At 43.4% G+C, this 14,302-nt stretch overlaps 1 protein-coding gene across 20 annotated transcripts in view; it reads left to right on the top strand.

The window, feature by feature from the left end:
* The window catches only part of LOC115107737 (afadin-like), a 121,907-nt gene that overhangs the window by 55,039 nt on the left and 52,566 nt on the right, over window positions 1-14,302 (top strand). For 14 of the 20 annotated variants that reach the window (XM_029631332.2, XM_029631340.2, XM_029631331.2 and 11 more), the window contains 5 exons: window positions 8,400-8,595; window positions 9,176-9,288; window positions 11,141-11,295; window positions 11,471-11,631; window positions 12,741-12,898. In XM_029631332.2, the coding sequence (XP_029487192.2) occupies window positions 8,400-8,595; window positions 9,176-9,288; window positions 11,141-11,295; window positions 11,471-11,631; window positions 12,741-12,898 (783 nt within the window). The remainder of the gene's footprint in view (window positions 1-8,399; window positions 8,596-9,175; window positions 9,289-11,140; window positions 11,296-11,470; window positions 11,632-12,740; window positions 12,899-14,302) is intronic. The other 6 variants (XM_029631343.2, XM_065008769.1, XM_029631339.2 and 3 more) reach the window with 1 other exon arrangement.

Raw genomic sequence — 14,302 nt, 5'->3', positions numbered from 1 at the left:
CCCTACAGTAGCTGTGTAGATTCTCCAGGTCTGTCCCTACAGTAGCTGTGTAGATTCTCCAGGTATGTCCCTGTCCCTACAGTAGCTGTGTAGATTCTCCAGTCTGTCCCTGTCCCTACAGTAGCTGTGTAGATTCTCCAGTCTGTCCAGTCAGAGTCTTGGGGAGGATGATGTAATGCTTTATTTCCCTTTCATGCAAAGCAGAGAGAGAACGCTGTGATACGTTTCCCAGCCAATCCCCTACCTGCCCTCCCACCCAGCCAATAACCTGCCTGTTCTCCTCCCACCCAGCCAATAACCTGCCTGTTCTCCTCCCACCCAGCCAATAACCTGGCTACTCTCCTCCCACCCAGCCATTAACCTGGTTGCTCTCCTCCCGCCCAGCGAATAACCTGGCGGTTCTCCTCCCACCCAGCCAATCACCTGCCTGCTAAGTGCTCTCCTTCCAGCCAGCTGCTTGGCAGACATGGTCTTACATGAGAAGAGTGGAGGAGAGGAAGCGAGAGAGAAAGGAGAGGAAGAGGGACCGCATCCATGCTATGTGTGCAGGGAGCTGGATGAGGCTGGGTTGATGTTGCTGTGGTGATGGTGGATGATTAACAGCAGTTGATGGATCAGGTTGCCTCAGCTGATTCTAGGTCTGTGGTAACGTGGCTTTCTCGAACCCCTCCATTTCTCTGCTGACAAGGTCAGTGTGTGTTTGTGTGTGTGTGAGAGGTTTGACACACACACACACAGTCAGTTGTGTTAATCCAGGACACTGACATAACTCTGCTGGATGAGGAAAGACAGTGATTTCTCCTGGCATACTTCATGCTGAGGAGGAAAGAGAGTGATTTCTCCTGGCATACTTCATGCTGAGGAGGAAAGACAGTGATTTCCCCCGACATACTTCATGCTGAGGAGGAAAGACAGTGATTTCCTCCGACATACTTCATGCTGAGGAGGAAAGACAGTGATTTCCTCCGACATACTTCATGCTGAGGAGGAAAGACAGTGATTTCCTCCGACATACTTCATGCTGAGGAGGAAAGACAGTGATTTCCTCCGACATACTTCATGCTGAGGAGGAAAGACAGTGATTTCTCCTGACATACTTCATGCTGAGGAGGAAGGTGCTACTGAGAATAGATGACTGTGTTTCTCTTCAGACCCTGAATATTGGTCTTGACAAAGGTTGACCTGATCGCTGGCTGTTACTATGCCAAATACAGGTTTAGCAGGGGCATTGGTTTAACCCTGTTACCAGGTCAACCACTCCCTTCTCTCTCCACTCCCTCCTCTGTAGTCCTTTGAGCTCTGGTCACGTAACCGGGGCCAGTGCTTTGCCTGGCAGTAGTTAGCGATGACCTAGGCAAGTTGTTGTTTTGTTTGTTCATCAGTTAGCCTGACAGAGGTAATAGGCTGGTCGTTAGGGGTGTGAACGTAATTTTTTTTTCTCCCGTCCTCAAAGTTAAAATCACAGTGCAGTTATCATAACATTATTTTCCTTCTTATAGACGATCTAGACGATTGGATATAAAGGCCTCGGGAAAAGTGTGACATTTAAATAAAACCAGAGGCGAACTTTAGGCTACTTTTAGTGACTTTGCGAGGGGCTCAAAAAGGATACAGATTACCAAGACATGTGCACCACGGTTCTCTCTCTCTCTGCCTGCCCCATCCGCTCTTTCCCTTGCACTGGCAGTGTTGCATTAGTGGAAACCAAGACAGTTCTCAGGGCAGGCCTGGTTGTCGTGTAATCTGGGACAATTTTAGCTAACCCTTCCCTTACATTAACCTCTAATTCTCCTAACCTGCTACGAAAAGACACTTCTGCTAGTCAAAACGGGCATACCTGCCCCGAGAACAGTCTTGGTTTCCACTAATGCAATACAGCCTCGCGCTGGCTCCACTGCTCTTTATCTTCGCTAATGATGCCAGCGTGTGTTCAGTCTTGGGTCAGTTGCGTGTAGAATATCGTAGCCTATTCATTCATGATAGGTCCTGCTTTAATGAAGTTGCGAGACATTGCAAGCCATGAAATTGTGTGATACAGCATTCCATTGTGATATACAACTTTTGATTGCATATAGTCCTAGTGCACGGTTCTGACTGGCTGTCTGCCGGCGGACCTGCCTATGATGTGAGCCTCCCTTCTCCCCGTCCCTCGCTAGCTCGCTATGAAAGATGCGAGTGTTTGTGTTCTCGAAAGTACGGAAACTAATCAGTCAATTCAATTTAAGGGGCTTCATTGGCACGGGAACCATACATGTATACATTGCCACAGCAAGTGAAGTAGAAGCAAGTGAAGTAATATAGCCTTTATAAAGCTGGTCTCTGTCTACATTGTTTATAACTAGAGATGATCATATAGCCTTTATAAAGCTGGTCTCTGTCTACACTGTTTAAGTAGAGATGATCATATAGCCTTTATAAAGCTGGTCTCTGTCTACACTGTTTATAACTAGAGATGATCATAAAGCCTTTATAAAGCTGGTCTCTGTCTACATTGTTTATAACTAGAGATGATCATATAGCCTTTATAAAGCTGGTCTCTGTCTACACTGTTTAACTAGAGATGATCATATAGCCTTTATAAAGCTGGTCTCTGTCTACACTGTTTAACTAGAGATGATCATATAGCCTTTATAAAGCTGGTCTCTGTCTACACTGTTTATAACTAGAGATGATCATATAGCCTTTATAAAGCTGGTCTCTGTCTACATTGTTTATAACTAGAGATGATCATATAGCCTTTATAAAGCTGGTCTCTGTCTACATTGTTTATAACTAGAGATGATCATATAGCCTTTATAAAGCTGGTCTCTGTCTACATTGTTTATAACTAGAGATGATCATATAGCCTTTATAAAGCTGGTCTCTGTCTACACTGTTTAAGTAGAGATGATCATATAGCCTTTATAAAGCTGGTCTCTGTCTACACTGTTTATAACTAGAGATGATCATATAGCCTTTATAAAGCTGGTCTCTGTCTACACTGTTTATAACTAGAGATGATCATATAGCCTTTATAAAGCTGGTCTCTGTCTACACTGTTTAAGTAGAGATGATCATATAGCCTTTATAAAGCTGGTCTCTGTCTACATTGTTTATAACTAGAGATGATCATATAGCCTTTATAAAGCTGGTCTCTGTCTACATTGTTTAAGTAGAGATGATCATATAGCCTTTATAAAGCTGGTCTCTGTCTACACTGTTTATAACTAGAGATGATCATATAGCCTTTATAAAGCTGGTCTCTGTCTACATTGTTTATAACTAGAGATGATCATATAGCCTTTATAAAGCTGGTCTCTGTCTACACTGTTTAAGTAGAGATGATCATATAGCCTTTATAAAGCTGGTCTCTGTCTACACTGTTTATAACTAGAGATGATCATATAGCCTTAATAAAGCTGGTCTCTGTCTACACTGTTTAAGTAGAGATGATCATATAGCCTTTATAAAGCTGGTCTCTGTCTACATTGTTTATAACTAGAGATGATCATATAGCCTTTATAAAGCTGGTCTCTGTCTACACTGTTTAAGTAGAGATGATCATATAGCCTTTATAAAGCTGGTCTCTGTCTACACTGTTTATAACTAGAGATGATCATATAGCCTTTATAAAGCTGGTCTCTGTCTACATTGTTTAAGTAGAGATGATCATATAGCCTTTATAAAGCTGGTCTCTGTCTACACTGTTTAAGTAGAGATGATCATATAGCCTTTATAAAGCTGGTCTCTGTCTACATTGTTTATAACTAGAGATGATCATATAGCCTTAATAAAGCTGGTCTCTGTCTACACTGTTTATAACTAGAGATGATCATATAGCCTTTATAAAGCTGGTCTCTGTCTACACTGTTTATAACTAGAGATGATCATATAGCCTTTATAAAGCTGGTCTCTGTCTACATTGTTTAAGTAGAGATGATCATATAGCCTTTATAAAGCTGGTCTCTGTCTACATTGTTTAAGTAGAGATGATCATATAGCCTTTATAAAGCTGGTCTCTGTCTACACTGTTTATAACTAGAGATGATCATATAGCCTTTATAAAGCTGGTCTCTGTCTACATTGTTTATAACTAGAGATGATCATATAGCCTTTATAAAGCTGGTCTCTGTCTACATTGTTTAAGTAGAGATGATCATATAGCCTTTATAAAGCTGGTCTCTGTCTACACTGTTTAACTAGAGATGATCATATAGCCTTTATAAAGCTGGTCTCTGTCTACACTGTTTAAGTAGAGATGATCATATAGCCTTTATAAAGCTGGTCTCTGTCTACATTGTTTATAACTAGAGATGATCATATAGCCTTTATAAAGCTGGTCTCTGTCTACACTGTTTAAGTAGAGATGATCATATAGCCTTTATAAAGCTGGTCTCTGTCTACATTGTTTAAGTAGAGATGATCATATAGCCTTTATAAAGCTGGTCTCTGTCTACACTGTTTAAGTAGAGATGATCATATAGCCTTTATAAAGCTGGTCTCTGTCTACACTGTTTATAACTAGAGATGATCATATAGCCTTTATAAAGCTGGTCTCTGTCTACATTGTTTATAACTAGAGATGATCATATAGCCTTTATAAAGCTGGTCTCTGTCTACATTGTTTATAACTAGAGATGATCATATAGCCTTAATAAAGCTGGTCTCTGTCTACACTGTTTAAGTAGAGATGATCATATAGCCTTTATAAAGCTGGTCTCTGTCTACACTGTTTATAACTAGAGATGATCATATAGCCTTTATAAAGCTGGTCTCTGTCTACATTGTTTATAACTAGAGATGATCATATAGCCTTTATAAAGCTGGTCTCTGTCTACATTGTTTATAACTAGAGATGATCATATAGCCTTAATAAAGCTGGTCTCTGTCTACACTGTTTATAACTAGAGATGATCATATAGCCTTTATAAAGCTGGTCTCTGTCTACACTGTTTATAACTAGAGATGATCATATAGCCTTTATAAAGCTGGTCTCTGTCTACACTGTTTATAACTAGAGATGATCATATAGCCTTTATAAAGCTGGTCTCTGTCTACACTGTTTAACTAGAGATGATCATATAGCCTTTATAAAGCTGGTCTCTGTCTACACTGTTTATAACTAGAGATGATCATATAGCCTTAATAAAGCTGGTCTCTGTCTACACTGTTTAAGTAGAGATGATCATATAGCCTTTATAAAGCTGGTCTCTGTCTACACTGTTTATAACTAGAGATGATCATATAGCCTTTATAAAGCTGGTCTCTGTCTACATTGTTTATAACTAGAGATGATCATATAGCCTTTATAAAGCTGGTCTCTGTCTACACTGTTTATAACTAGAGATGATCATATAGCCTTAATAAAGCTGGTCTCTGTCTACACTGTTTAACTAGAGATGATCATATAGCCTTTATAAAGCTGGTCTCTGTCTACATTGTTTATAACTAGAGATGATCATATAGCCTTTATAAAGCTGGTCTCTGTCTACATTGTTTAAGTAGAGATGATCATATAGCCTTAATAAAGCTGGTCTCTGTCTACACTGTTTAACTAGAGATAAAACCCCAGATGTACATTCATTGGCCCACTAGTGAGCCTGCATCTGGTCCAGAGGTAGACAGAGGGAGAGATGTTTTTACTTGAACCAGTGCTGATGGAAGTGCCTTTACTCCTCTGCTCTCATCTCAGGGGTACTGAATGGTATAGGCAGGTAGAGTCAGGGTGGACTGAATTTGTAATGGGATTGTTTACATCACGATATCATCATGGAGTGATGAGCGTTAGAGTACTGCTTTGTTACAGTTAGTGTACTGTGACATGGCAGTGCCACCTGCTGGGCTGATGGGCAACTGCATGTTGTATACTTGAATTGGAAAGAAAACTGTGACGTTGTGAAAAGTTATTTACTATTACAAAAATAGTAATGTATCTTTTGCTTGTTGGAATTCTCATACTACTTTTCAAAAGACTTCCAATTATTTATTTAAAGAGGCTTTACTGAGGTGAATGGAGCTTTTCATTCAAGTTCTAGCATATTGACTGCATTGATGCTAGTAGATTGATGTCAGTCAGACTGTATGTGAAGTAGACTGGCCCATCACTATAATAACTTCAGCACGGTCTCTCAAACCCATCAGTCTGTTCTGCTGTCCGTCCACGTTTTCCTGGACTATAGACAAGGCTCTGATTTGACCACCATCCATGTCCAGAGAGCCTCCCTGGCCATATCAGCTATGGTTTAAGTTCCCCTCTAATATCCCCCATTCCACTCTTTAATAATATCTCTCTGCTCCACATGAATTTTCATAAGGCTGGGTGGGGATGACCGCAGCAATATGTCTGCCCCAGGACAGAGGGGTGTGGGGGATATATATCATCAGACTGACACTGTGCCTGAGGAGGCAGGGAGGAATTTTGGAATGTGAAGCGGGTATAGGGATGAAAGGAGCTGTATTGGAGTGAAGCTGATTTATCACCTCTAAGCGGCTCAGGCCAGGCCTCTGTCAGAGGGAGACTAGTCAGATGAGCAAAGAGTGGGAGACTGTCTGTGGAGGCAGTCCTGGGGTGGATGTGAGCTAGCTGGGTATCTCATAGTTCCGAGGTCCTGTCCATAGCTGTACACGGTAACCATGCAGACTACAGACACACACACAGAGTAGTGTCTTACCTCATCTGTCTTCTCACCCTTCTCTTTGTCAAGTCCACTGCCTTCAAAGAAATAGCCTCTGGGTACATGTGTTTGTCTGCATGGTGTGTGTGTGGATGGGATTCTTCATGACTCAGGAGGCAGGTTTAGGAGGATAGGAGGATGTGTGTGAGCTGAGCTCTCCCAGGTGTCTAGTTAGACTAGTCTGGTTCTGTAAATGAACCATAGATGACCCCCCAGTCACAGGTTAGGATTGAGGAAACCTGGCACCATCCCTACGGTGAAGCATGGTGGTGGCAGCATCATGCTGTGGGGATGTTATTCAGCGGCAGGGACTGGGAGACTAGTCAGGATCGAGGGAAAGATGAACAGAGAAAAGTACAGAGAGATCCATGATGAAACCCTACTCCAGAGCGCTGAGGACCTCCAACTGGGGTGAAGGTTCAACTTCCGACATTACAACGTCCCTAAACAAACAGCCAAGACAACACAAGAGTGGCTTCGAGACAAGTGTGTCAAGCTTGTAGCGTCATACCCAAAAAGACTCGAGGCTGTAATCGCTGTCAAAGGTGCTTCAACAAAGTGCTGACACCCCCTGTATATAGCCTCGCTATTCTTATTTTACTGCTACTCTTTAATTATTTATTCTTTTTATTTTTTTAGACATTGTTAAAACAAACTGCATTGTTTGTTATGGGGCTTGTAAGTAAGCATTTCATTAAGGTCACCTGTTGTTCTCCCCACTGTACAAGTATTTTACACACTGCCGATTTTGCAGGTTTTCTTACTTACAAAGCATGTAGTGGTCTGTATTTTTTTATCATAGGTACACTTCAACAGTGAAAGACTGAATCCAAAACAAAAATCCAGAAAATCACATTGTGTGTTTTGTAAGTAATAAATTAGCATTTTATTGCATGACATAAGTATTTGATCACCTACCAACCAGTAAGAATTCCGGCTCTCACAGACCTGTGTATAGTCTGCTTTGTCATCTACCTGCAGGGCCTGCACCTGAGCTGGCTGTTACACACACACACACACACACACACACATACACACATACACACATACATACATACATACATACAGTCCAGACCCTGAATCCCTTCTAAGCCCCTTTTTATAATTAACTCACTGGAGGTACCACCAGCTTACATCCTCTATAAACTCTACAGAAGGCTGGTTTAGCTGGAAATGACAGGCACACCGTTGATAGTTGCAACTCACATAGTTACCTGTGGGAGACAATGGGCAGTCTGTCTGAGACCTGATCAGGGTCAGGAGTAGTGTCTGGGTGTGGTTGGTAATGAGCTCTGTATGATATGATTATTGAAGGGTGCTCTGGTGTTACAGACTTGACCGTTATCGCTTTCCTGGCTAAGCTCGTATTCCTCAGACACAATCACTGTATCTTGGCGGAGCTACAGTATGAAGCGCCTGCCTGTCTATTGTACTGAAACGAAGGAGAGCAGGTTCCTCCAGGCTCTTCTTCCCTTAGCTCCCCGTGGGGTTAGGAACAGTTATCCCTGGGCCACTGTCCTCTTTTCCCTGGGCTACTGTCCTTAGTTATCCCTGGGCTACTTTTTCTCTTGTCCCAGAGAAATGTATTCTCCTCGGGGGGGGGGGTTCAAGATGCGAAGGCAGTGTTGCATGGAGTGTTTGAGAGAAGGAAAGGAAAATGCCAAACTTGACCCGTAGGTCGTCACCAGTTCTGAAGTAAAGGACAGACCCTCACCTCGCCCTTTCTCTCCTCTTCCCTCTCTCCAGGACTTGGAGTTCCACGGCGTGATGCGTTTCTACTTCCAGGACCGCGTAGCAGGGAACTTTGCCACCAAGTGTATCCGCGTGTCCTCCACGGCCACCACTCAGGATGTCATCGAGACGCTGGCCGAGAAGTTCCGGCCCGACATGAGGATGCTCTCCTCGCCCAAATACTCCCTCTACGAGGTCCATGTCAGCGGGGGTGAGTGTGTGTGTGTGGGGGGTCAATGGTTGGATATGTGGATGGATGGGTGTGGATTTTGTAGGGTGGGTCTGTAGTAAGTAGCTTAGACCAAGGGTATTGAAGAGGGTTGTTTGGGTATGTGGTTTGACAATCTGCTTTGAGTTAGCTACTCTGTTGGTTACTAGACAAACACTGTTAGCCTGCAGTAGGGTAAAAACAGGAGAGCGGTATCCAACTCCCATGCTGCTTAATGTGAACTTGAGATCAACAGCCCGCAGTTCAGGCTTTGAACACTCTTCATACTGAGAGATGGGCAGAGCATGTACGTGTGTGCCTGCATAGCACAGTCGTGTGGTTTTCCACTAGCAGCGGTCATGAAAGCTCATTTAGACCAGCTTCTTATATAGTAATATTTATAAACTGCAGTCCTACCACATTGTTTATGTAAATCATTAACACTTTATCTTAAGCTTATCCTAATCCATGTTTATCTATGTTAATATATAGCCCAGAGCTAGCTAGCTGGCTGTATAGGGGTATAGGTAAACTGGTGTGGGTTAACAGTGTGTTAAGTGGTAGACTCCACCCTCTCTGGCAGAAGAACGGAAGCTGGACCTGGATGAGAAACCACTGGTTGTGCAGCTCAACTGGAACAAAGACGACCGCGAGGGACGTTTCGTCCTCAAGAATGAGAACGACATCATCCCCAAGGTGAGTGTCAACAACAACATCAAGAGGCAGATCAGCCTTAGGCTAGCCTGGCTTCCAGTCTGTTTCTGCTTCAGCTAAACCAAGTAGTGCGCTATATGCCGAGGTTTGTGGATTCCTGTGAATTTGCGTAAAACTGTTGAAAAAGAGTGGATCCATGCAAGTCTTAGATGTGGCCCTCAGTAAAACTACTCCAACTGCTGCCATGCAGGACCTCTGTCATGATAACACTTATCACGTTACTCTGTAGCACTGTAACTAAATACCCAACCATCAAGTTCACCGCTATGATCTTGTTAGTCTATATTTCATTAGAGGCTGTTCAATGGGACTGACTGTTCAGTGTGTTTATGTCCATCTTGGCTCTGATGCAATGAAGTGCCTCCTGCTTCGAGACCTCTTTAGTGCTCTTTAGCACCCCAGAGAGATACAATTTTTTTTTTTTTTATAGTGGAGCACTTGACTTCAAGTACCTCAGTGCCCCAAGCCTTGCTTCCATTTCCTCAGACAAATAAATGCTTCTCCCCTCTGGCTCTAGTTAAAAGGCAGTAGTGTCTGGGTGTGTTTTGAGATGTGTGTTAAATGCAGTAGTGTCTGGGTGTGTTTGAGATGTATGATTGCATTATGTGTGTAATCTTCTGGTACAGGTGGCTACACTGACCAGTGAGAGTTTAACCTCCCCTGCCCAGGAGAGCAGTAAAGAGCTCTAAAATATACACATGTTTGTGTACACACACTCACTCACTCACACAAGCTCACTCACTCACACAAGCTCACTCACTCTCACACAAGCTCGATTATCTTACCCAGACTGAAATGGTGTGTAAGTCCAGTCATAGCAGGAGGACCAGATCTGAAACCACACCCTCTCCTAAAAGTATCTGCTACTAGGAGGACTCCCTAAAGTGTTGTTAGGCTGGAGTGTTTTAACCACACTAGGACATCTGGAGTGTTTTAACCACACTAGGACATCTGGAGTGTTTTAACCACACTAGGACATCTGGAGTGTTTTAACCACACTAGGACATCTGGAGTGTTTTAACCACACTAGGACATCTGGAGGGTTTTAACCACACTAGGACATCTGGAGGGTTTTAACCACACTAGGACATCTGGAGGGTTTTAACCACACTAGGACATCTGGAGGGTTTTAACCACACTAGGACATCTGGAGTGCTTCTGGGAAGTGGAAAGAGAGGCAGTCCTATCAGAAGAGTCCCCTGCTCAGCCGTTTGACAGGGCAGGCCTGGAACACTGGATTGCTTTAACACATCTAATGCTTTATGGGGATTTAGACTCTGACTGATCCCTTCTGAAAAGGCCCACTCTCTCTCGCTCTCTCTGCTTTCTATGGCCAAGTCTATGCCTCTGTCAGTTCACATTAGGCTTTGACTTTTCAGCCTGCTTTTTGTGAAATGGCCAAACGAAACTACTGCCGCCAAAGCAATGAAATCCTTTGTCAGCTGGTTATTATTCTGTTTACATATGCAGCATTATAAACGCCAGTCTTAAGTATGTGTGGGACTGCCAGTTTGATTGAACTCTGGCCATGTTATTTTCTGTCTGTCAGCTGAATCGACTAGCTGGCAGAGTGGTGCCCAGGCCTCAGACTCCAGGTGTTAGGTAGGCCCCAGTACTTCCCTCTTAGTGGAGGCCCTGTGTCACTGAATCCTACTTAGCCCTCAGCCAACCTTCCAGCCAGCCAGCCAGTTCCTAATACCACAGATCACCTAAATGACACACTTAGACTAAGTGAACTGCCTCGATAACAAACCTCACACCCTCTCCCATCGTAACTGCTTGCGCTCTCTTGCTCTCACCCTTTCTCTTTCTTTCGTGCCCTTTCTCACCACAGAAGGCGCAGAGCAACGGGCCGGAGAGGGAGAAGGAGGGGGTAATGCAGAACTTCAAACGGACACTGTCCAAGAAAGAGAAGAAGAAGGAGAAGAAGCGAGAGAAGGAGGCTCACATTTCTGACGGAGATGAGCAAGCACTGAGCAGAGAAGATGGGTAAGGAGGGCAATGTCACACGCTTTATATAATGTTTACTTACTTAGTCTTGCTGGTTGAAAATGATATAATTGATGAAGAACGACTCCACATCCACCTGATAGTATATTAACATGCATGGTAAAGCAAATGGAGCCAAGGAGCACTTCTGAATGTATTTCTCCTGCTCCTCCAGTGAGAACTCCAGACTGGCGGCGGAGGTGTACAAGGACATGCCGGAGAACAGCTTCACCCGGACCATCTCCAACCCTGAGGTGGTGATGAAGAGGAGGCGGCAGCAGAAACTGGAGAAGAGGATGCAGGAGTTCCGCAGCAGCGACGGCAGGCCAGACTCGGGTACACTCACCCTGGGACTGTCTGTCAATTAAAAACTTAATGTGTTATTCATCTTTTATTTGAACAGACTAGCGGTGTGAGGACACGAGTGTGAGAGCCGAGCGTGTGTGTCAAAGTGAAGTCCAAAAGCCATTGTCTCTGGTTCTTGTCATGTCCCGTCTATGACCAGTAGAGAACACCCTGTCACCATACTGTAATTACATAAGTCCTGGATCAGTCAGAGCAGAGGTCCACTCTAACCCGCTTTAGCCAATGTCCTCTGTGAACATCACACACTGTCTGGTACTGCCAGTCCTCACATCTTGTTCCCTGTGGCTTACAGCCCTCTGCCAACCAATGCAGGAACAGCAAGCTGCAACACTAAAAATGGCCGCAGAAGGTTTTTTTTCTTCTCCCATAGTTAGTGACGTGTAAAAAAAGAATTGGTCCGCCTGACCTCTGCATCCCAAAACTTTTTTGGTCAAGTGGTTATGGTGGCATAACTGTTGTTAAAAAGGCATTCATCTCGTAGTGTTTAGAATAAGTAAAAACATTCTCTTGAATCTAGGGTAATCTAATCCTAGATCTGTGGTTCGGGGCAACTTTCTACCTCCTGACACTTCTTTACCCTGACCTCCGAGGTTATGTTGCCCTGACCTCCGAGGTTATGTTGCCCGTGGTTATGTTGCCCAGACCTCCGTGGTTATGTTGCCCAGACCTCCGAGGTTATGTTGCCCAGACCTCTGAGGTTATGTAATCTGGAGGCCTTAGCCCTCTGGTCTGGTCAGCCTCTTCACTCCCAGCTAAATAACCCCTCTCTGGCACAGATGTAAACCTTTATCCCAGTTCCTTCTCATATTTCCTCTCTATCTCATCCCAGTCCAGAGGAGTAAAGCCCTGTGTAAAATAGGCCAGCAGTTTAGGCCTACAGCCCTGTCTTTTAACTCAACTCAGAGCCAGTGCTTAGTCTGAGAGAGAAAGATAAAAAATAAAGTGTGTGTGTCAGTGCTGATTGGGAGAAATACTGCTATATGGAATATTCCCACAATGGAAAGTAAAATATCTCTAATAGATTAGCATAATCCAAGGAATATGCTCACACGTGTGAGTGTCCTGTCTCTGTCTCTTAGGGGGGACGTTGAGGATCTATGCAGACAGTCTGAAACCCAATATCCCCTATAAGACCATCTTGCTGTCCACGACAGACATGGCGGACTTTGCTGTGGTGGAGGCCCTGGAGAAGTACGGCCTGGAGAAGGAGAACCCCCGGGAGTACTGCATCGCCAGGGTAAGAGTCAGCACACCACTCCATTCCAAACACAACTAGACGTTACTCTGCCCCATTAGAAGCCAACCTTGGGCCTGGAGAGTTATAGCGGGTTTGGGCCTTTATTCCAACCCAGCACCAACCTGATTCAGCTCGTCACACCCTAGATGAGCAGTTTATTAGTTAAATCAGGGTTGTTAGTGTTGGGACAAAATCCTTGCACACCATGTAGCTCATCAGGACCAGGGTTGGTGATCACTCCTCCATATTAGCCTCACCTACCAAGCTTCTAGATCCCTCAAACTAAACTCTGGACCTAGAAGCCAGTACCACTGCATTTTTGTTCATTGTTTCCCTCTAATCAGGGGCTGATTTAGACCTGGGACACTAGGTGTGGGCAATTAATTATTAGGTAGAACAGAAAACCAGCAGGCTCCGGACCTCGTAGGGTAAGAGGTCAATACCCTGCTCTAGATATTACTGTACACCAGAGGTATTCAAAGTCGGGGTCATTGGGGATCTGCAGTGGGGTTGTCAAAATAAACAATAAAGAAGAAATTGAACAGAACAGTGAGTACACATTATTGTATAGGACAATATACACATCTTTTTGAGTAAGATAATGTGAAAAATACAATTTTATTAAATGTATTTTTTGGGTTTCTTTCATTTTGATAAGAGATTTAAATGTAATGAAGGTTATTTGTTGACTTAAAATTGAAATATAGTGATTTTTAAGGTTGTGTCGTTAGCTTTGGGGTGGGATGGGGTCGTCAGAAAGTCTGAAAGAAAAAATGGTGTACCAGCTTAAATTGGAATACAACTGCTGTACACAGTTATACAATATGACACTCACCTTTCTCACCTTGTATCTCTAGTTTTATAGCATCATCAAATCACGCACCCACTTGTGGTCAGAGTTTTACAGGGAACACTCTTAGTTTGGGAGCACAGTTCACAAAAGTGAAAAGTTTGTATAGTGTCTTCAGAAAGTGTTCGCACCCCTTGACCTTTTCCACATTTTTTCTTGTGTTATGATCTGAATTTAAAATGGATGAATTGGGGTTGTTTGTCACTGGCCTACAAACTAAACCCCATAATGTCAATGTGTAATTATGTTTTTTTTTTTTACAAATGAATAAAAAATGAAAAGCTAAAATATCTTCAGTCAATTAGTATTCAACCCCTTTGTCATGGTAAGCCAGTTCAGGAGTGACAACGTGGTAAAGTCACATAATAAGTTGCATGAATGACTACCTCATCTCTGTACCCCACAAATACAATTATCTGTAAGGTCCCTCAGTTGAGCAGTGAATTTCAAACACAGATTCAACCACGAAGACCAAGGAGGTTTTCCAATGCCTCGCAAAGAAGGGCACCTATTGGTAGATGGGTAGAAATGGGGAAAAAAGCTGACATTCAATA

This window comes from Oncorhynchus nerka, linkage group LG24, assembly GCF_034236695.1.
Source record: "Oncorhynchus nerka isolate Pitt River linkage group LG24, Oner_Uvic_2.0, whole genome shotgun sequence".
NCBI lineage: Eukaryota > Metazoa > Chordata > Actinopteri > Salmoniformes > Salmonidae > Oncorhynchus > Oncorhynchus nerka.
Note: the sequence above shows the minus strand (reverse complement) of the source record. Positions and strands in the feature narration are given on the sequence as shown.